At 35.9% G+C, this 21,680-nt stretch overlaps 4 protein-coding genes across 15 annotated transcripts; 1 reads left to right on the top strand and 3 right to left on the bottom strand.

The window, feature by feature from the left end:
- Nucleotides 1–1,362: 1,362 nt before the first annotated feature.
- On the bottom strand, nt 1,363–3,272 carry LOC120001809 (mediator of RNA polymerase II transcription subunit 15-like). Its single transcript, XM_038850278.1, has 2 exons — nt 2,830–3,272; nt 1,363–2,709 (listed from the first exon to the last, which is right to left on the bottom strand). The coding sequence occupies exons 1-2, from the start codon at nt 2,878–2,880 to the stop codon at nt 1,945–1,947; spliced, it is 816 nt and encodes a 271-aa protein (XP_038706206.1). The 5' UTR covers nt 2,881–3,272; the 3' UTR covers nt 1,363–1,944.
- A 6,502-nt stretch (nt 3,273–9,774) lies between these two features.
- On the bottom strand, nt 9,775–12,061 carry LOC120002820 (shugoshin-1-like). The gene is made up of 8 exons (XM_038851656.1): nt 11,621–12,061; nt 11,378–11,415; nt 11,022–11,130; nt 10,905–10,928; nt 10,749–10,817; nt 10,520–10,613; nt 10,366–10,414; nt 9,775–10,155 (listed from the first exon to the last, which is right to left on the bottom strand). The coding sequence occupies exons 1-8, from the start codon at nt 11,768–11,770 to the stop codon at nt 9,858–9,860; spliced, it is 831 nt and encodes a 276-aa protein (XP_038707584.1). The 5' UTR covers nt 11,771–12,061; the 3' UTR covers nt 9,775–9,857.
- A 1,290-nt stretch (nt 12,062–13,351) lies between these two features.
- Nucleotides 13,352–15,646, bottom strand: LOC120002843 (protein NUCLEAR FUSION DEFECTIVE 4-like). Its single transcript, XM_038851686.1, has one exon. It carries the CDS (start codon nt 15,330–15,332, stop codon nt 13,605–13,607), a length of 1,728 nt encoding a protein of 575 aa, XP_038707614.1. The 5' UTR covers nt 15,333–15,646; the 3' UTR covers nt 13,352–13,604.
- Nucleotides 15,647–17,682: 2,036 nt separating this feature from the next.
- On the top strand, nt 17,683–21,540 carry LOC120001582. 12 transcript variants are annotated; one of them, XR_005468941.1, is made up of 6 exons: nt 17,683–18,119; nt 18,356–18,597; nt 19,804–19,835; nt 20,534–20,583; nt 20,685–20,800; nt 20,889–21,308. XR_005468941.1 is itself a non-coding variant. In XM_038849962.1 (5 exons), exons 1-5 carry the CDS (start codon nt 19,091–19,093, stop codon nt 21,113–21,115), a joined length of 327 nt encoding a protein of 108 aa, XP_038705890.1. In that variant the 5' UTR covers nt 18,604–19,090; the 3' UTR covers nt 21,116–21,308. The 12 variants fall into 12 exon arrangements, 1 of the variants encoding a protein (XP_038705890.1); XR_005468943.1 differs by lacking the exons at nt 20,685–20,800; nt 20,889–21,308 and adding an exon at nt 21,339–21,540; XR_005468937.1 differs by lacking the exon at nt 18,356–18,597.
- Nucleotides 21,541–21,680: the final 140 nt, after the last annotated feature.

Genomic DNA, 21,680 nt, shown 5'->3' with positions numbered 1-21,680 from the left:
CAATTAGCCAATTGGTTACCCAAAAAGATATGTGGGTATTATTCTGTTTTATGGATCTTCGAAGCCCACTGTTAGTCGATACGGTTGAGGCCCACTGCAAAAATTTTGCACTATAGGCTTGTGGCGCATCAAACATTCTTCTTATACCATCCACCGTATGGGCTTTCCGGGAAAGCATTTGAATGGGTTGGTCAACCCAATAAAATATGGGCCTACTTTTGCGGATCATAAGCCCAACTACGTGGATTCGTAGTATTGAACGCCGTTGGCCGTTAGGTTACCTTCACGAATTAGGAAATACGAAAATCTTATAAAAAAGAATAAAAGAAAGGACTGGGCTTCCCTTCCCTAAATAAGAGTTTCGGCCTTTTGGGGATGGCTTCTGCGATAAGATCATCTAAACCGTCCATTTAAACTGAAGTTATAGAAGGACACCTAACCTGTCCAAACTCCAAAGAAACTTCAAGACTTTTGATCCGTTGCAGATTCCATGAAAAAAAAAAAAACCTTCTCCTTAGTTCTCAGACATTTGTTTGTTGATACGGTTTTTGTTATCGAATTTTTTTTTCCTTTTTTCTTGGGTAACTTGGATATTTGTCTTTCTAATCGCTGTTTTACATGTCAAAATAGAGAGGGCCTATAAAAGATGGTATTTTTGGGTTAGTCGATTCTTGCGGACTCTCTCGGGGGGGAGAGAGAGAGAGACGGTATGGTCAAGTCAGTTATGATCATGAGGAAGCCAAAGAGAGCGACGGTAGTGCACTTGAGAAATGTCTGATTTAATCATTAGAAGAAACTCTTTATCTACAAAGAAAATCATTACTTGAAACTGAGTCGTTGGTCAAGTTGTCTTCCCCAGAGCCACTGCCGTGTTGATCAGATCACGCGCAGTGAGTCTTGCATTGGCCTAACATTCCTAACCTGGTCCAAGTGTCACATGACTTGCGAGTTGACGAGTTTCCTCCCTCCTGTTCTTGGAAGGGCAGGCAGCCATGCTCCAGTAATGTGAAGGGGAGCTTAGATTCGACTTTTCTTCTTCCTGTTTAATCGTTCCCAGTTTTTTGAATTGCTTTAGTCTTTGATTTATTCTTTGTCAGTGGGCAAATGAAAAACGGAACAACTCTCCGGCTTGACCAAAAAAATTGTGCTTCTACTGTTTTGATTGTGGCTTAGCACTGCGAGAGAACAAGCCTAAGATTTAATTTATCCCAAATTCATTCGTTAATACTAAACATTTCACCCGGAGAAGATGGGAAGTTCATGCTAAAAACAAGATACGGGGCCAGATATGAAAAAGAAACTTTTGCTAAAGAAGTGTATTAAAATAGAGAAAAGAGGGAAAAATCATATTGAGAAACATTAGACTAGAATTCAATAATTATATTTCCCTCAAGAAAAGACTCGACTCAGATAATCATAAATCACACCAGTGGTAGATCCTGATTGGATCCACTCAACCCGACAAGCTATGGCATTGGACCTCATGGTGGTTGGCCATACCCCGTCTTCCAATCCCAACAACTCCACACCTATCACTTTAATGTTTGATGTGATCACTTCTCTCAATTTCTAAAACAAACGTACACACTTGCTAAACTAAAAACATCCAAGTTACATTTTACATGCCAAAGCAAATTTGGAGAAACAAAAGAAAGGCTCCCTTTTACATCAAGGAGCAATGAAAACTAAAATTTGTCAAGATCTCTACCCTAAACAAATGGTAGAAATCAAGAATAACAAGCCTTAACCCTCTCCTCTACTTGAGTCAACTTGGGATAAGATAAGCTTCTTCTCTAAAACAGGCAGCCTCTGTACAAATGCTTAAATCAGTCACATACCCAACTTGGAATTTCAATCTTCACTAACAGTAAGTTTTAGTAGGATTAAAAATAAGATAATTTGTAAGATGTAAAATTCGTGTTGATTAACTTTAGTAGATGAGGGTCAGTGAAGAAGAATCCTCTGGTACTTGGTCTCTGCAGGTGAATCAGAGCCATCGCAGAGAACCCTTTTCCTCTTCACTTTACCGCATTGGTTTATGGTGTTGCAAGCATTAATGCTGATTAAAGACTCTTGGTGAAGGAGCTGTGGACCTGGTGGTGGTGAAGGGATGGTCACAGGTGGGATCTCAAAGGACTCTAGTGGTGGAGGTGGGTGCCTCCATTGAGGAAGTGGTCCTGCCAGGAGGAGGTTCTGGAGGAGTGGACCAGCTTTCATCACTGCCTGTAAAAGCTTTCCTTTTTCAGGTAATGGCTTATCAGGCACCAACTCTATGTCTGTCTCAGGCAAAGATGGTGGCGGTGGTTGAGTCAAATGGGTTTGTGGAATTGGGTCAAAAACAGGGGATGAGACTATGCTTTCTTCACAATCTGATGATGAGAAGCCATTACTGGAGTCAATTCCTCTTCTGGGTTCATCTTCAATGCTCGAAACTCCAGAGAGAGGAGCTGCTGCTTGTTGCTGCTGCTGCAGTTGTAGTTGCTGTTGCTGTTGCTGTTGCAATTGCTGTTGTTGAATCAAGAGTTTCTCAAGGAGCAGTCTTTGGAATTTTTCTTGGGTCTCCTCCTTTTCTTTAATAGCTTTGGTAAGCAGATCTTTGAGATGAATCAACTGGTCATCTCTCTTTCTTAGCTCCTCTTGAACTGCAAGCCTTGTTTGCTCAAGCTCCAGAGTAGTATACACAAGTGAATGCCTTAGTTCTTCCATTGTCTGCACATATAATCAAAATTAGACCATACCCATGAAAAATTAGCACTCAAATTTTGAAACCCATTTTGTGTTTTTAACTCCAACGACAAAGAAAAGAGTGAAATTGGAGAAATGTCATACCTTTCCTTGGCAGAAGTAAGCCCAACTAAGAAGACTTCTTTGATCCTCCATGAAACCTCTTCAGCAGTAGACTGAATGCGAACAGAAGCAAAAGAAAAGAGAAATGTTTGTGTGAAAAGTAGTGGGGAGTGTGTTTTGGAGTCTTGAGTGGGGGGTTTATGGTAGGTCTTATAAGTGGTAGTTGCTAACTACTGTTTTCTTTTTGTGTTCTCTGCTGCTTTTCTCACTGGGGGTTGGACAAAAGCACAAAAGGCCAACCAATGCCAATTCCTCTCTCCCTCTCTCTTGTGTCTTATCATCTTTTGTACTGTATGCATGACTCTATGTACCAACAAGCCGCGCGAAGAAATATAACATCAGCGGTAAAAGCGGGAACAAGAATCCATTGCAGTCACCAGAATGTCATTAGCAATCGTCTTTTAGCCCTATTGACTGCACTTTCCAAGCCCACTTGAATTATAAATAAATTTATAGCAAGAAATTTTGAATCGCACGTATGTATGTATGTTACCTTAAAATATGTGAAAATTACTATCATGCTTTTCTTCATTTTTTTTTTCTTTCTTTTCAGTACTCTTTGAGGCAGTTTCATTGTTTTGGAAACACCCATAAGATAAAAGAGTAAGATAAGAGTTTCTTAGGGGAAATGATACTTTTGGTTCCTCACATATGGGTTGTGTAACAACTTGATCCTTCACGTTTCAAATGTAATAATTAAATCATTGGTCTTTATGAGTCGTAACTCGGTCAGTTTTGAAGCAAATCCGATCAGTCAATTTGTTGACTTGTCAAAAAAAATCATTTTTAAAACATAACCGTTTTTATAATTAATTTTGCACACATGACATTTAGATGTAACAAAATAGTCACCGACAAATTCTCAGTGAATTTATTTTGGAACAACATTGACCAATTCTCAATGTTGTTCTTTAACTTTTGTAAGTTTATGCAGTCAAAATGTTGATCTAAAATAAATTCAACATCATTTATTTTTAAAAAAATATGCAGATTATTATTTATTAGATGTTCTATGTTGGTTTATCTTCATCAGAAAATGTTGAAGATTATATATTTTTAAAAATATGAAGATTATATATGTGTGTGTGTGTATTAGGTTCAGATTCTTCTACTTTTTTTAACTTAGAAAAGCGAAATTTTTGTCTCTATGGGTTTGATATTATTGTTCATATAAATTTGTCGGTTTATTGCTGCAATCCATCCTTAACTGCGAATATTCCTCTTGAATTAGTGTGCATGAAACATATATATACACGTACAGATGTGTCTACATTTTTTTAACCTTAAACTTAATTATATCAATCAAACTGGCTAAATCCAGTAATGGTGTTCATATTGTGAATTGATTTAGAGAAAAAGTGAAGAAAAAAATGTTATACGTTTAGGGTACGAATAATGAGCATGTCTTTTTTGACAATAACAAAAGAAAACAAATCACCTATTTACATCTCATGGAGCTCATTTGTTGACTAGAGCTATGCCTGCATGTGCCATCGATGCTCACCATACATACATATACATATATATATATATATATATATATATATATATATATATATATATATATATTAGAAATTAAGAGATATCTCCATGACTCCATCTCTGATGTCTTTCTCATGTTCATAAATATGGAGAATTTGATTGGTCAACAAAGGGAGCTGGTAACAAACTTTCCCTCCAATATATATTCTGTAATAGAGAAAGGTAATGGACCCATTTTGAACAATAAAAGTCCTATTTAAAGGAAACAATGGAGGCTTCACTTTGACTATTTCAAGACCCTCCACTAATTACTTATTTAAAATTTTCATTTTTCATCAATTGAGGCTCACCTGTGAAATATATAAACCTCCTAATATTAGACAAATGTACGGCCATGATTGTCTCCTGTCGCCATTGATATTTTTTAAGTCTTAAATATTCATAATAAATAAATAAATTATGTACATATATATATACACACACACTAATATACATACCAAAAGTTAGTGGGGGGTAATTTAAATATAAAAAATGAAATGGAATATAATGTGGCGCCGGGCCTTTATGTCCCATCCTAGGTTTGTTTATCTTTGGCATTATATATATGTTGTCAACTTTACTAAATCTATTTATTTTACATTTAATTTAAGACCTGCACATGCTGCGAGCTACCCAGGTAACGCCAAATCTAAATATTTCAAAAAAATATTTATTGTTCTTTACTGCCTATTTAACATGAAATCGTAAAAGTAAAATCTCCTTTTAATCTCGATAATTAAATTGTTCTTTACTGCCACATCTAATGGTATTATTAACCGCATGTGAATGTGATGATTATATATACATAGCTAGTTCGTTTACCGTTAAATTAAGGTTGTTGGCATCTCTTCTCTTCTCTTCTTTTCCAGTTTTCCTTTATTAGTTTTAGTGGAATTTTCCTTTTTATAGTTTATTCAATAACCAATGAAAATGCCATAGATAGTGGTGGAACTCATGCTTGTGATGATTTATAATTGCTTTTAAACACAGTATATACTAGGTTTTATAATAAATAGTGAAATTGGCAGGCATGTCATATGGTAACAATCATTATAGTTATTACAATTAATGGACATTTCATAATATCAATAATTATAATGATTGTTTTAATAATGAATAATATATATACATATATACACTATTTATTAAATGTATAATTAATAAATATCCAACAAAGTTACTTGGGCGATATAAAAGATGGGGACATGAATTATCATCACAGGGTTACTTTAACCAACATAACATGCAATAATAGTATAATACTATAATTAACCAACATATTTTCCTATTAAATATATGACCATATTATGCACTAATGAAGTAATGAGCATATTCTGCGGGACCCATCTTCCCCCATTGTGCACTGAAGGCCCCACATTATCGTGTTTGTTGTGCCTTGGCTTCTCAGCTAATTAAACATGTAGTAAAAATGTTCACGACACATTATAGATCTGGTTGCCAACATGGTTAACACAATGCTATGGTGAGCATGCAATATATATAGTGCTAATAATAAGTTTGAACCCATTATATGCATACAAGGTAACCCAATATGCTTCTTCTATAAGAACCAAAAAGATATATATATGTCAATTCATTTATTTATTGAAGTATCATTAAATATGCCGAAAGAATTTAATCAAAGATTCAAAGGTGTCTAAAGTGGTAACGAACTCAGTAAAAAAAAAGTGTGGTTCAACTAAAGAATGTAACGAATTTCTTTCCGGGACAGTTAAGATAGAATTGATTCTTCAAAAAGCAGTAGCTCCGGTAAGGTATGTTGTTCCTTTGACTCTCACACTTCATAAGTTTTAACTCCAAATTAAGGTATGTTAAACTAGTTTAATCAATTAATAATGTATTGGAATCCTACCTAAATGCTAACCACTTGGATGATAGTTCACTAGTAAATCTATTTAGAGTCAAACCATATGCACTCGGAATATATTAAGTTCGATTCCTACGGAGAACAATTAAACTAGTTTAATCAATTAATAATGTATTGGAATCCTAGCTAAATGCTAACCACTTGGATGATAGTTCACTGGTAAATCTTTTTAGAGTCAAACCGTATGCACCCGAAATATATTAAGTTTGATTCATACTGAGAACAATTAAACTAGTTTAATCAATTAATAATGTATTTGAATCCTAGATAAATGCTAACCACTTGGATGATAGTTCACTAGTAAATCTCTTTAGAGTCAAACCGTAAATATATTAAGTTTGATTCCTACTGAGAACCATGTTATTGTGGCCATCAGAGACGTAATCAAGATTTGGGATGAGTGGGAGGCACTACGGGAGTTCATGGCAGTCCAATAAATTTTTTTGGACTATTTATATATTTTATTAATATCTAATCCAATAAATATATTTTTTGGTTGTTTATAGGAATGTATTTCTATTCTATACGACACACCACCAGATCAAACCTATGAAAGCCAGATCAAACCTATGAAAGTACAGGTCACCAGATCAAGTACAGGTCATCAGGTCAAATCTATGAAAGTACATGTCATTCTATACGACATACCACCAGATCACAGGGGCAGACTAAGCCCACACTCCTCTTTATAAATATTCGGAGGAATTGAGACTAGAACCTATGACCTGAAGTCAGGGACATGCAAAGTCATTGCCACTCAATCAATGACTCATTTGCAAATGTATTTCTATTCTAAAATATTATAATTCTATAAATAAATATTATATATTAAATAAACGCCTAAAGTTGCCACAAATAAGAAAAATAGGAAAAAGTAAATTAAAAAAAAAACACACACACACAAAAAGAAGATAGCATTGCTGATTGCTCCCCACTAGACTCGAAGGTGTTGTGCCAAACAAAAAACTATTATAACCATCAAACCAATCTCCTCCTTTCGACGTATATGTAAACTATACGTATATGTAGTAAATTTTTTTAAAAAATCCAGGACCAACGTGGTTCCGTCCTTAATGACAATGCGTTAATCTTTGACCTAACTCAGCTATCATCATAGGAGGAATTTATATACACATACGTCTGACAACCCATTTTTATATCATTATCAAATGTTAAAAAAATAAATTTGAGTAAAATCGTTGTCGGTCATAAAAAAATTCTAAATACTGCCGTGATGAAGCTAAGATAGAAGGTCATGTCACCGACCCACGCAAACTCAATTGATATTTCTGTGTGCATGTGATTGATTTCATATATACCCTACTAAAGATTAGGCAAATATATACGAATGATTTGATTTTCCACATCAAATTCTGATTTAACATGCTAACTATATATATATACAAACTTAAATTCAAATCAAATCAAATCGACTTGATTGTCCACACGTACACTCATTAGTTATTTGAAATAAACACACAAATACAATACTACTACATCGATCAAATATTATTATATTGTATATAGCATCAACAATACCCAAAGACTTAACAGAGATCCACCAAAGTGGGGCCATTAACGGCTAATACATGAAAAGAAAAGAAAATCATGGATGGATGCCTCCTTTTATTTTAACCGTGTGGAGCCCAATAACTACAAAGATCTTGAAAGGGGAATCAAAATTGGGGTCCTTTAAATTCTTTAATTAGTTGGGTCGTCCAATCTCAAATCATATCATCTTCTTTGGAGATCTTTGGAATCCCAAGTGCCAATCGCTCACTAACTCTATACTCTTCTCTAACCCTATTAATATTATATATCTTATGACTTTATTACTGTCTGAATATGGTCTCAATCTTATTGTTATTGCAACAAAAAAAGAAAAAAACCCCAACAAAGAATTGTCTTGTCCTCAAATACTTATGTAGCGTAGTCCACAATCACATGTATTGGAAAAATTCAAATTATTTTTAATCATGATTTAGACTTCAAGAGGCTAAGGTTTGGTAGCTGTGATTGAATCATTTGATGGCTGTTTTTTTGTTTTTATTTATTTAAAAATACGAGTCACATTTGGACAGGACAAATTAAATATTCAAAATATATATTGGGAATTTAGCATGACCTCGTCGTATCTATTTTAATTTAATTCAAAAAAAGTTACAAGATCTTGTATTGATCTTAATGCTGTTGCTTTTGATCCCTAAACGCGTTTTTGGGTCTCCTAATGGTCTATTTGAATTATGGGTTGATTGTCCTTATTACTAATGACTTCACATGTGGGTGGTTGATTTTGTAGTTATAGTTAGTTGGATCATGCCAAGTGCCCTAATTTGATTGCTCTGTGTTTTTTATAGGGTATGTTTGTTTATTGGGATTGGTGTGGGCATCTCTAAAGAAAGTTCACGAGAGTGACTTACAATCAAGCTTTATTTTGTTGCTGGACAAAAAAAAAAAAAAAAAGCTTTATTTTGTTATTATATTCAAATCTTGTCCCGGATACACTTGTCCTTAACAGGGATAGAAGAGGTAACAAGGCTATTCACAGATGGAATCAGAATTGGTATAATATATAATGATTAGACTAATTTGGCTTCTAGAGATGTTTTGGGGGGGGGGGGGGGGTCAACATCAGCATGCCTAAACACCACATGGAAAATCTAATCAAAATTCTAGTGGGCTCCACACGGTTTTGTACTATATTTAGTTACTAATTCTGGGGGATCTAGAGACAAGACAAACTTGTGAAGGCTCAACTCACATGGCAGGCAGCTGCTTAATATGTTCTTTTGGTTATAATCCACTACTTGAAGCTCTTCTGGAAGGTGGATTTAGGGCCCGCTGGGCCTGTTCTTTTGGGCTGGGTCCAGTTAAACAGCCCACTGTTTGGCAGGAAAATCTCATGAGATTGTCTGTGGTGTGTCTTGAGGTGATTTCTCTTGTGTTTTCCAACCAAGAGAATCACAATGAATAAAGAGAAGAAGACATAAAGCTTTAGTAGGTAGACATGGAAATGACATTATTTCCCCCAATATATTCGAATACCTCTAATCATGCCACTTCTTTAAGTAACAAAGCTGGACATTGTTTTTGCTTGCAAGAAACTTCGAGGAAAGATTCTTACCACCAAAAAAACAAAACAAAAAAAAAACTTGGAGGAAAGACAGCACAATGATACAAAATCCGAGCGGGTCATGTTCCAGATTCTTCTCTGTAATTAGTCATAAACAAAATCATTTACAGTTTTTTGCAGCAAAGTTAGCTGTAATGATCTCCATCCGACTGGTTCTTTCTGAGATATGACAGGGGGGTTGGTGTGCATGTTCTTTCTGCAGTCATACATCTAATAATCACCAACCACATTACATTATCTTCACTGTTGCGACTTTGGTGTAAAGCGTAGTAAAGCACCTGCAAAGGCAAGGCAGGCTGCCAGACCACAGTGACAAGAGACATAGAACCCATTTTTCTTAAATAAAAGCAAAGATCCTTACATAAAATCAACACAATCAATATTTTTACAATGATACAGAATAACACGGAAACATATACTGCTTGGTTCTACAAACTCTTCTTTTTTAGTTCGCATAAAATTTTTTGATCACTCTTTTCTCCTCAATTTTATGTTTCTGGGAACTTCTTTGTAGGATTGCACCTTTCCTACGGCTGTACGCATTGGTCTTCCGGTTGAAGATCTCCGCGGTACATGCATTTCAGTTCCAGAATCACTAGCTTCTTCTTTTTTAGCAGATGAAACCATTGGAGTTGAACAATCTTCATGCTCTGGGTCATCAACTGACTGAGGGACTAAAAAATTAACATCTTCAATCTCAAACAAGTTCTCCGAGGGTTCCCGCTCTTGGGATTTAAACCTGGCAGATTGCCTTCTCAAACAATGCCTGTATGGGAAAAACTCCCAATTGGTCATACATACTAAAACCATCATAAAGAAAAAGGGGAAATCTCTTTTTTTTCTTGGCCAAGTACTGAAGTACTTGATACACGTTTCCCATTTTTCAATTTCACAAAATTCCATATATGCATTGCTTTTCATATACTAAATAAAGCCCTTGTTTGGGTGGAGCATTATATAGTTTGCGTCAACTAACCTTTTGTTTGGGACATTCTCTTTTCCTTGTTTTGCAGAAGAGCCCATAGCTGCAAGTAATTAACAAGGTTACCCATTTTTTCACACACGATAAAGAAAACATAGTATAAAATGGCACTTCAGATTTAATGAGCATCATAGATCAAAATTATTACAATGTCTTCTTCCATTGCGTCCACTGCTGCGATTACACAGTTTAACCTCATCATTAGCTTTATGTAGGTGCTCCTCCCTCCCTCGCTCTTGTTCCTTGAGTCAAAAATACAGGAAAAAAACAGAAGAAGAAGGTATCAGCGGTATAATTGCACACCTGGTAATTAGACAAAAATAGGCTTCCACTAAAATAAATGTCTCAAAATAAAGCTGTCAGCTAGTAAAGCTAACCTCTATTTCCAAGTTTTTGGACTTGAGTAAAGCATCCTTGCACACAAGTTCGTGTTGCAATGCCTTCACCTGAAATAAGTAATGAAAAATTATGACAGGCAATCGAAATATACAAGTCAAAAGCAGACAGGTAAGACTTAGAAGACGAGTGCATACCCTGTCTCGTCCTAAATTAAGCTCCTGCCAAACCAACCAACACAGTTAATATCAATTGACCAGTTGATAGTTATAGATACAAAGTTAGCTTAATGAATATTTACAAAACACTCTTACTGCTAACATGTGGCTGTTTGATTGAGCAAGATTCCAGTTCTGCAACTGCAATTTCTGAAAACTAATCCGCAGGTTCTGCAACTCGGTTCCACTCAATTCTATTATTTTGCTGTTGAATCTTCATTAAGAAATCCCCAATCCATCATAAACTTCCAAACGAAATATATATGTTCTGTTCATATCCGCACAAATTTTCTTTATATAATATATCCTTCTTACTTAACAAATTCTAAATTCCATGTTTCAAATAGTTGGAACCCAGAGTTCCAAACTTTCAATGAATTTTCGTAACAATCAAAGGGAAAGCATACAAAAGATAAAACAAACCAAAAGAAAATAGAGCAATCAAAGGATACTTCCTCTCCTCAATAAGCTTCATCAATGCCATATTTTCCTGTTTCACAAGAAATTCATACTAAGCGCTAGTGCAACAAAAATCATGGAGGCAACAAAGAAAGCTGAAAAAAATGTTCCAGAAAACTTTAAGCCCTAATAAACTGGCAAAAAAATCTGATAAGCTAAGGAAATTCAGGATTGAATAACAACATCACTTATGAACAAGAATGGTCGATTTGACAAGGACCAAGATAAGATTATACCTTAAGAAGTTGGTTGATGTAGTCTTCTGCATTCGACAGAATCTGCGGTTGCTTTTTCTCAAGCGTTACCAACTTGGGTTGTGACTGCAAGTTGGTTATGTCAGAGAGCCTCTTCTTCATCACACTCCCAAAAGACGCTCTCTTTGCCATTCTTTCACCTTTCGTGCAGTGCGATTGTGGTAAAACACACAGAGCGGATCCTCAATCGAACCAAAGCGCCCTAATAGTAGAGAGAGACAACGAAACTAGGGTTTTTTACCTAAAAGAATGAAGCAAGGGATCAGGTTACATCTAAATTCTAAACCTTACTACGTATCTTTAAGAATCAACAAAAGGACACATTCAAATGGCTAAAAGATCAATTAAAGCCCTAATCTTTATTTGAAGGCTCGCTCTCTAATTCGGTTGTGTGAACAGTGAAGCGACAGTTGGATTCGCAGAGGAATAGGACGAAAAGAAAAGGAAAGAAATCAAAGAAGGAAAGGAAATTAAGGTGCGAGGTTCGGGCTTACACGACAAAAAAAAGGTTCGAGGTTCAGTGCTCCAACGGCTCTCCGAAGGAAATTAAGGGGCGAGGTTCGGGCTCACACGACCAAAAAGCCAAAAAGGCTCAAGGTTCGGACTTACCCAACAACAAAAAGTTTCGAGGTTCTGTGTTCCAACGGCTCTCCGAAGCAACTTCTTACCCGAAAATATTTTTAAATTTCCAAACCGTCCGATTTTCTTTTATACAATGTTAGAAATTCTCAAAATTTGATCTTCAAAAGTCTCTAAATCTATGTGATAGTAAAATAGTCAGTGATTAAAAACACATGTAGAATCCACTTCATATCCAATACTCCACATTAAATGGGATATTTTAATATCACTTTTTGAAAGTTTCAAGCATTATCCTTTTGTCTTTTAACGTTCCAAAACTTCCAATTTTAACTCACAATTTAAATTTCTGTTCTTTAATTTTTACACAATTTAATTTGAAGTTTCTCTCTTAGTAACATATGCACTGATAAGAAATAAGAATCAACACACCCCGGCCCCGACTCTATCCCTGGACCAAACTACGCACAATTGAAGATAGATTTCACACTCCTGAACAACATTCAAACGCTTTCTGCATTAATTTTCAATAGCAATTTCCATACTTTGTTCTTCTTTAAAATGTGTGTGCTTCACGTTTTTGTTATGAATCAACAATAACAAACTGAACACCAACTTCCTACCTGCGAGGGCGGCATATTTTGTTAAACCAAAAGCGCTTCTTCTTTTTCTTTTTTTTTTACAGTGTCATACGTTAAGTCCCCTGTTTTAATCGTAACAGAGAAGCAGAAACAGAAAATAATTACGTTAATGTTGATTTAATCGATTCATAAGGAATAATACAGTTTCCTTCTTCTAGCTTTCTTGATACCAGTGTTACTATTTATGCAATTAATTGATTAGTGAGGGACTTCATGAACCAATCACGTTGCATATTCACACATGATCTCAAATATGCTTTGATGGCAATTCGTAGGGATATCGTCTCTTTATGGTGACGTCAATAGGCATCCATACCATATAGGCATATACTGCCAAGGAGTATTTATAAGCGTTAATCTGTCTAAATCAAAGCCCTCCGATCGATCAGTACAAAAGACAAAAACTGGCGGTGATAATGTATACATTATTCAAAGCTATCAGTTTGGGAAATGGTGGAAAGATTAGCAGCTGCAATGTGGACAGTAGAAGACAAATGATGAAGCGGCCTGCTTTGTTGTATTATTCAACCAACCATGAATATGTACATATATATATATACACAAATCAAGTCAAAAGTTTGATGAACCAAATTAAAGTAGCAGACTTTTTCTGTCTCATATCTCTGCTTTAATAAGAGATCTTGAAAATGTTCATTGAATAAACCAGCAGGAGATATTTTACAGTTGTACCCAGCAAGTTGTTTCCATAACCCAATCTGTTCCTTTCACACCCACCAAATTGTAGCCTAATTTCTTGCATCGGCATCATCGACACTCTCTCTAAACTTCTTATAGATGTCACTTCTGTAAAATTTTCTTGTCCTCATCACCAGAACTAGCGAGATTAAGGCACCGAAAAATGTACCACCAGCCAGAATTGAAAATGAATTCCTATAACACTGAGTTCCAATACAAACCAACTCTTTCACATCCGACCTGGTCAAACCCTTCTTTGCAAGCTCCTCCAATGCCTGCCGATCGTAAAGCATCCCTGTGATCTTCACATTAAGTATGTAAGACCCAATAGGACTAGCCAGTTGTCCACAATTGAACAATGTGGAGTAGTACTTGAGCCCAAACAGCTCTGAAATTATAGCGAAAAGCAATGGCAATTGTGCTCCAAATGCAAAACCAGTGATAATCGATGCAATATAGAGCGAACCCGGGAAAGGGAATGCAACGATGAGGTAACCAATGGAAGCTAAAATGAGAACAATTGTCATCATCAATGGCCTTGGCATTTTGTACTTCACAAGCAAGCTTTCAGAGACAAACCCAGAAAATACTCTTCCAAAGTAATTGTATATGCTCACCAGTGACACAAATGAGCTTACGGTTCTCTGTGGATACCCCAATGATTCACCTATTTGACCCAAATTGTCCACAGCAGTCAAGCTCGAACCGAGTCCAAATAGAGTTGCCACAAAGAGAACTAGCATGTCTAGGCTTAATAGTGCTTGCAAGATCGTGTAGTCCTCACCTCTTGGTGGCTTGTTACATATGCTCGTCCAACAAGACACTGGGGGCTTTTTCTCTTCCGGTTCAGGGTTTGTAATCTCCTTCTCTTTCAATTCAACTTCTACTGGTTTCTCAACTCTGATTTCACTAGGAGGCTGTTTCTTGAGATTCCAGAGGACTAAGTCTTCTCTAATGGAAATAAAGAGTGGAACAAATAGCAGAAAACAACATATACTTGCACTTGTAGCATAAGCCCAATGAGGAAAAACAACCTGTTTTTGTGCTATAGTTACACCCATCAGAAACAAAGCAAGAACAATTGACACATAGAGGAATTGATAGAACACGTTAAGCTCATTAGGTTGTCTCTCAACCTTCATAGTTCGGACAGTGTACACAAACACCACAGATAACGCCGCCGGAAGCCACGCGATTAGAAGAATCAGAGACTTGGAATCATTTCCATATATGGCCAAATAAAGTTGTGTCATCACAGCCCCACTGAGCCCAACAAAACCCTTCAATAGCCCCAACATAACCCCTCTACTTTCAGGGAAATTCTTAACACAAGTTACAAGCGCACCTGTATTGGCGAAATTCTGTGAATTGGCTCCAATGCAGATGTAAGCACACATATGCCACACTTTAGGTTTCGCAATTTTGCCTGCTACGGCCAACCAAATCATGAAGTACCCAGAAAAGTTCATGGCAGATCCAACAAGAAGCACAAACCATGTGGGTGTCACTTCGGCAAGAAGACCAGAGAGGACGCCAACATTTGCACCTAAATCCTTGAAGAATCCGAGCAAATTGAGTGTTGTTTGGTCGTACCCTAGAGTGGCTTTGATTTCCTTCGAATAGATGCCAAACAAATATGTAGCACCAGCCCCTGCCATGATAAGAAAGGAAGCGAAAACAGAGAACCATCGGCCTCGGAGGATGTGAAGCACCATACCACATGCCCCACCACCGCCTCCGCGGCCGTGAATGGCCGAGGTCATTGATGTCTCACCCATATCACCCAAATTAATGAATTGTTAATGCAGCGGGTACGAATCTGCATATGAATTCGGATGATAAAGGTGAGATCTTGATACTACAGAGATGGGTTTGGGGAACAATTTGAATTGGAGATGTGAGAAGATACAATGCGATGTTTAATTAAAGAGGGAATAAGGATTGAGGAGGAGCAAATTGGGGAGGTAGAAGTAGTGTAGAACAGCCAAATCTTGCCCGTAAATGACACAAGTTGCGGAGACAAAAATAGCTAAAACCTATAAGTAAGGCAAATAAATATAACCCGTGGTTGCCTGGTTGGTTTGTGTGAGCTAATAATCTGTTGCTGAGGATTAAATAACTGAAAAGTAAGAACCCTATCTTATCTTTTTAATTAATTGGGGATTTCTGTTTTTAACTGAATTTACTGAATCCTTTTTTTTACCCGTTTCAATCTGTTTCGATTTTGGGTCTCTTCGGGTGGACTGTGACAGAGTTACAGGTTTGCTTAGGAAATAATAAAAAAAAACCCCATGGCAGTAAGTTTTAATTGAGGTCAAATTCATGTTCGTCAATGATTACAATAAAGTTTTGGAATATAGGTTGCATGTGGGAAAGACAATAACCAAGCACGGGATGGTTGTCTTTTAAGAGAGAGAGAGAGAGGATTTAGTTTCTCAATTGGGGTTTTGCCGTTTTGGAGCAGCCCATTTGGGATGTGATAGGTTAAGGTTGTCAAAATCGGAATCGTACATGACATCGATGGAATATATGTAAAATTGAATTGTAAAATCGTAAGATTTTATAAAATAAAAAAAATAAATGTAAGATAATATAATTATTTATTTCTAAATAAATAATTAATATTATATAATATACTATAGTTTATAGATAATAAAAAATTTAAAAATGTGATTATTATTTATTCATAGACATGTTAATATTTCACAAAATTATAATTTTTTAAGACCTCTAAAAAACTATGAAAAGCAAGCACAATAATTGTGCAATATTATATCATATTAGTATATTAGAACAAATATTTCAATAAAAACTATGATTAAAAACATAAGCACATGATTAATATACCACAACCTATAAGCCCATGGACTCCACAAGTGTATTAAGGTTAAGATCGGTAAAATTTTATCAATTTTGAGATTTTACATCTATTCGAATCGTTTTGATTATCTAAAATCGTACGATCAAAATCGAGATTTTGACAATCATGGTAGACACATTTGACGAATGGCAATATTCTCATACCAATGAGAGTCACAAATTCAATCCCAAAGCACATAATTCTTGTGGATTTTCTCTGACTGGTCTTAAAAACGTCAGGGGGACACCACTTCTACGGTTCATAATAGTATTCAGGTAAAATTACTTAAATATGATTTTTTTAAAAAATATTTCTTTAGTAAAATAGGAAACAAATATAGAGACTTAGCCAAAAAACACACGTCTACATTAGATTACCTATACTTCCCATATTTTAAAGATTTGCTATAATGGTTACGTACATCCAGGTAACCACACCATAACATTACGACATTATCTACAAATATAATATTAATTTTTGTTGTAAAAAATAAAAAATATTATTAACTCTGACATATCTATTCTCTCTCCTCTAGAGACAGAACACCCTCATCACTTCGAGTTCTCGGGGGGTTACTGTAGCAATAACTACAGCAGCCTCAGCTGTAGCCCTCTTTGGGCTTCAAAATATTATTTTTTTTATTTTAAAAAATTATATATGTGTAGTATTCGGAGTAACGATTCCAACGACATATTTTTGGTTTGAAACAAAAATCAAATTTAACGTGAAAAATGCATAACAATTCTGAACCGTTGAATATAAACTCAAAACATTCGATGTTTCGATCGCGATGAATTTTATTTTTGTTTCGAACAAAAAATATGTCGTTGGAATAGTTAGATCGAATACTATACATATATAATTTTTAAAAAATAAATAAAAAAATATTTTAAAGCCCAAAAGGGCTACAGCGGGGCTGCTGTAGTTGATGTCGTTGGACACATATCCTTGCTCCCCTACTTAAGATCGCCGAGTAGAATTCCGGCATGTGTGAAAGCTTTAATTGCGGAAGGCACGATGAGACAGGGACGGAGATCGATGATTACAAATTAGAGAGTGAATGCTATTTTACCTTGGTTCACTATCTGTGCCAAGGTGAAGATTATAGATCAACTCTTAAATTTTGTAAAGAGAGCATGGAGAATATTTGAACCCCTAATTTTATAAAAATTAAGTTACTTGTAAATGCATATTTTTTTTTTCCTCCATATTTATTGTATTGATAGTGGCACGAATGACCTCTATTCCCTAATTTATTATCTGTCCGATTGAAACAAAAACTCTAGAGAACTGTAACTTGTACGATTGAAGGAAGCATTAGTGAAATTCTTTTCTTTATTCCTTCAATTCGACAAATCTCAGTTGTATAAGTTCTCGTTTCCGATTTTGTACTTGGTTCTTTACTGAGCTCCTCCTGTTCCAAAGCAGAAAATGTCCAACGCGTTTGAAATTTCGTAACAGATGAAGCGACAAAATGGACGCCATAGACGCAGTGTTCGATCCGCTAAGAGAGTGAGTCAATAAGAGCGATCGCCTCGTCAAGAAGTGCCGCAAGCCCAATCGCTCACGCGATTCTGTAGGGCGATGGTTTAGAATTCTCGAAGGTGACATTTCGTACATATTTAGGGGGTTCGTGGTGACGGGATTCATCTCTTAGTGAAGACATCTTCATCCTTATCACAACATCATCGTTGGATCTGGCTAGGTAAACCTAATTCTTCTTTGTTTATGGTCTATTTGATTGCTTGATTGGCTCCGTTGTGCTTTTCTTTTAGATTGCTTTTCATTCGGTCATTGTAAGTGCGTTTTATCGATCATATACTATATAATTTAAGATTCAGTGAATTCACACGGATACACAGAATAATCCAGATAACATCATATATCGGCTGGAAATTCTTATATCAAATTCTCGACACGATAATTTCCCAAATCTCACAGATTAGGTCTCGCTCTTCCTGATCGATCTGCTAAAGGACTCTCCAAATCTCACATCTACGCTCAAATCTCACAGATTAGGTCTCGCTCTCCCCTGATCGATCTGCTAATGGACTCTTCAGCATAACGTAGTTCGCCAGATCCGTCTCCGTGTTGCGGTCTGTTGTCCTGTCTCGAAACTGAAAGCCTCATCTGTTCGTTACGTTGAGAAAGCGTCACTCTCTCGCATTCCACAAACGCTTCATGTCAGTTTCTCTCTGTCTGTCAGCGTATTGTAGTTTGTGATAACAACATTAACATGCAATTTCTCATCGGCCAAATTGAAAACTCTTTGGGAAAAAATGTTTTTGGTTACTTAATGTTTAGATTTATTAGCAGTAAGATCTACCTCTTCAATGACTATATTTCTTTGTGCTATGATTGTATTAACGATTTTCTTCAATGTCCTAACAAATTGCCTTAATCACCTAGAACTATATTTTCTTAATTATTTTTCTGTGTCCATTCAAATCTTAGTTTCCAGACTTGAGTTTGTCACCAAGATAATTGGAATTTAGCTGACGTTCTATAATTTCCCAAAGAGAATTCAATGTTTAGCATTCTGGCTCTTTTGTTGCTTTTGTGATATTATTTATTATTAGTAATTTGGTAACCACCAATTCATGGACATTTTGTTGTTCAACGTTTCTTATTGGTGTTGGATCTCACCTTTTTGTTCATCTGAATGCTGTACATCAGATGAAATCTATAAAATATGACAGATGTGTGCATCAATCTCTCATTGTAAATTTGAATTGCTTGTCAAACGAAACCAGTGCACAATTTCATGAAGTGGTAAGGGCCACATGATGTACGCAATGTCCTGCTTTCTTTTTGTGTTTATGCCTTATGATTTGGACAATTGCTTAAATAATTAGGATGCCATGTGATATGTATGTTGAACTTTATCATGAGATCATAGACTTTAGATTATAAGCAGAAATGGATTGTGTGTACCAATCGCCCAATTGTAAATATGAACCCCTTATCAAACGATAACTCCACAATTTAATGAAGTGGGAAGCTCCATATGATGACATGATTCTCATTTTCTTTTGTGTTTAGCTTTCTGAGTTGAACACAGAGGTTGAGGAGTTACCATACTCTAATTACTTCGTTCAATCATTAGGAATTTTACATGTGCTTTTGTCAATTAAATTTTACATAGGACCGCTTCTTGTAGTGTAATATTAGTGTTTCTGTTATTTTGTTTGTTGTGGATATCTGCAATTTGTGATGCCATGATATTATTATTAGCTCGGCTGCAAATCAAATCAAATCATCATCATAAGAATAATAATAAAAGCCTAATGGGTATATCATATTTTCAAACCAACTTCATGTGTGTAAAGTTGTTGAGATTGGAATATTCATTATGATGTAAAAAATTCTAATGCCATACTGTTCTGCAGGAGTGTGACACAAGCTTGAAATGGTCAAATAGGTAGGTGTAGCATATACTTTTCATCTTTTCTTTTCTTTCTCTGACTTGTATTTCTTTCTTTGTAGTTTACTAATTTAGCTGCCATTAATCTATGATTCTCGACTTTTGATAACTAATGAATGATGACTAATCTAAACAAGGGTCTACGAAAAATTTAATCAACTAGTAGAAAAAGTGATTGACATTCGTTAAAATGTTTAGGTTTGCTCTAGGCTTTAAGACCTGATGGAAAATGGAAGCTAAGAAAATGTTTCATGATACTTGTATATGCACATTTGACTGAAAATCTTATTTTTGATTATATAAAAATACAGTGACTTCATTTGAGAGAGAGAGAGAGAGAGAGAGATAAGGGGTGAGGAGAACAGGCTGAGGTGGGAAGCGATTTGATATCGATCAAGACGAGTGGCCTCTCATCTCCGATATCCTAAACTCTACCTATCCAGTTAAGGCAAAAGTAATTTTGTTGGCTAGCTTCTCTGCCCACCTCCGTGCTTGCTGTGACAGTTTGAACATAAAATATAATTTAAAAAGTTGTTGTGGCCACCTTTCCAGTAAACAGATAATATCTTGTTTAATCATCTTGGAAACCAATGATGTTGTTGAGGTTGGTCTTAGATTGTTGATAACTTTTTGTGTACATACTGTTGTTACAATATTAGTTTTCTGCTAGTAACTTGGTTCTTTCCTTTTTACAGGGTCCCAAATACACAGTTCATAGAAGTGGGACAATCCATGGCATCCAGTGGTATGCTTCTACTCTCTTGTTTAATTATCTCTCTCCCTCCCTGTCTCCCCCCCCCCCCTTCTCTCTCTGTGTGTGATTTCTAACTTCGTGTCATATTCTAGTAATTGGTTGTTAGGGCATCCCTGTTTGCCAGGATTGAGATCATTAAAAAAATCCAAACTAATATACCTGGCACAAATAGCTAAATATCATCTTGGAAACCAATGATGTTGTTGAGGTTGGTCGTAGATTGTTGATAACTTCTTGTGTACATACTGTTACAATATTAGTTTTCTGCCAGTAACTTGGTTATTTTCTTTTTCCAGGGTCCCAAATACACAGTTCATAGAAGTGGGACAATCCATGACATCCAGTGGTATGCTTCTACTCTCTTGTTTAATTATCTCTCCCCCTCCCTGTCTCCCCCCCCCCCTCCCTCTCTGTGATTTCTAACTTCAACATGTCATATTCTAGTAATCGGTTGTTAGGGCATCCCTGGTTGCCAGGATTGAGATCATTTAAAAAATCCAAACTATATACCTGGCACAAATAGCTAAATGTGATCTTTTTCATTATCAGTCACGGGCGCACACAACAAAAAAGTTCGTTAAAAACCTGTAATTTGAAAGATCTTCCCCTGTAGAATAAATGGGCGTCTTTTTTGTTTCGTTATTTTGGACTAGATTATTTAATTGTCACTGAAGTAGTTATCGACTTTAATTGTCACTAAAGTGGTTGTTGACTTAGTCTTGCTGTTAATTGGGCTTTATTACCAGTTTAAGTTGGGCGTGGGCCGCGAGCAAAATTTGGCTTCATGATTAGGCCTTCTATCAATTCGGCCCTTGTTTGGGCCACTATATCCAGTAATTTGGTCCCAGAGATATTCTGCTTTAATATTCGGCCTATGATCTGTTTGGGCCAGTGTTTAGGCCTCTTTTCCAAGTAAATTTGGGCCAGGACCATTTGAATTGGTCTTTAGTTTGGAAAACTTTAGTCACATCTCAGTTTTTACTAAAGACACTTTGTCAATTGTTTTTTGCAAGGGATGGTCAACTCAAATTGGGATGTTTTTAGTAAAAAATGGGGTGATTAAAGTTTTCCTTGGTTGTATATTGGGC

The sequence above is a fragment of the Tripterygium wilfordii genome, chromosome 7, assembly GCF_013401445.1.
Source record: "Tripterygium wilfordii isolate XIE 37 chromosome 7, ASM1340144v1, whole genome shotgun sequence".
Classification (NCBI taxonomy): Eukaryota; Viridiplantae; Streptophyta; class Magnoliopsida; order Celastrales; family Celastraceae; genus Tripterygium; species Tripterygium wilfordii.
The sequence above is the reverse complement of the archived record's forward strand: the minus strand, read 5'-3'. Positions and strand labels throughout refer to the sequence as shown.

Bases quoted from the DNA above. Each gene is read 5' to 3' on its own strand.
- LOC120001809 (XM_038850278.1), bottom strand. From the start codon at position 2,880: ATGGAGGATCAAAGAAGTCTTCTTAGTTGGGCTTACTTCTGCCAAGGA. The intron at 2,710-2,829 runs GTATGACATTTC...TTATATGTGCAG, and splicing joins CTTACTTCTGCCAAGGAAAG to ACAATGGAAGAACTAAGGCA.
- LOC120002820 (XM_038851656.1), bottom strand. From the start codon at position 11,770: ATGGCAAAGAGAGCGTCTTTTGGGAGTGTGATGAAGAAGAGGCTCTCT. The intron at 10,818-10,904 runs GTATGCACTCGT...TACTTATTTCAG, and splicing joins TTAATTTAGGACGAGACAGG to GTGAAGGCATTGCAACACGA. The intron at 10,614-10,748 runs GTTAGCTTTACT...TTTTGACTCAAG, and splicing joins CCAAAAACTTGGAAATAGAG to GAACAAGAGCGAGGGAGGGA.
- LOC120002843 (XM_038851686.1), bottom strand. From the start codon at position 15,332: ATGGGTGAGACATCAATGACCTCGGCCATTCACGGCCGCGGAGGCGGT.
- LOC120001582 (XM_038849962.1), top strand. From the start codon at position 19,091: ATGAAATCTATAAAATATGACAGATGTGTGCATCAATCTCTCATTGTA. The intron at 19,187-19,803 runs GTAAGGGCCACA...ACTGTTCTGCAG, and splicing joins GTGCACAATTTCATGAAGTG to GAGTGTGACACAAGCTTGAA. The intron at 19,836-20,533 runs GTAGGTGTAGCA...TCCTTTTTACAG, and splicing joins AGCTTGAAATGGTCAAATAG to GGTCCCAAATACACAGTTCA.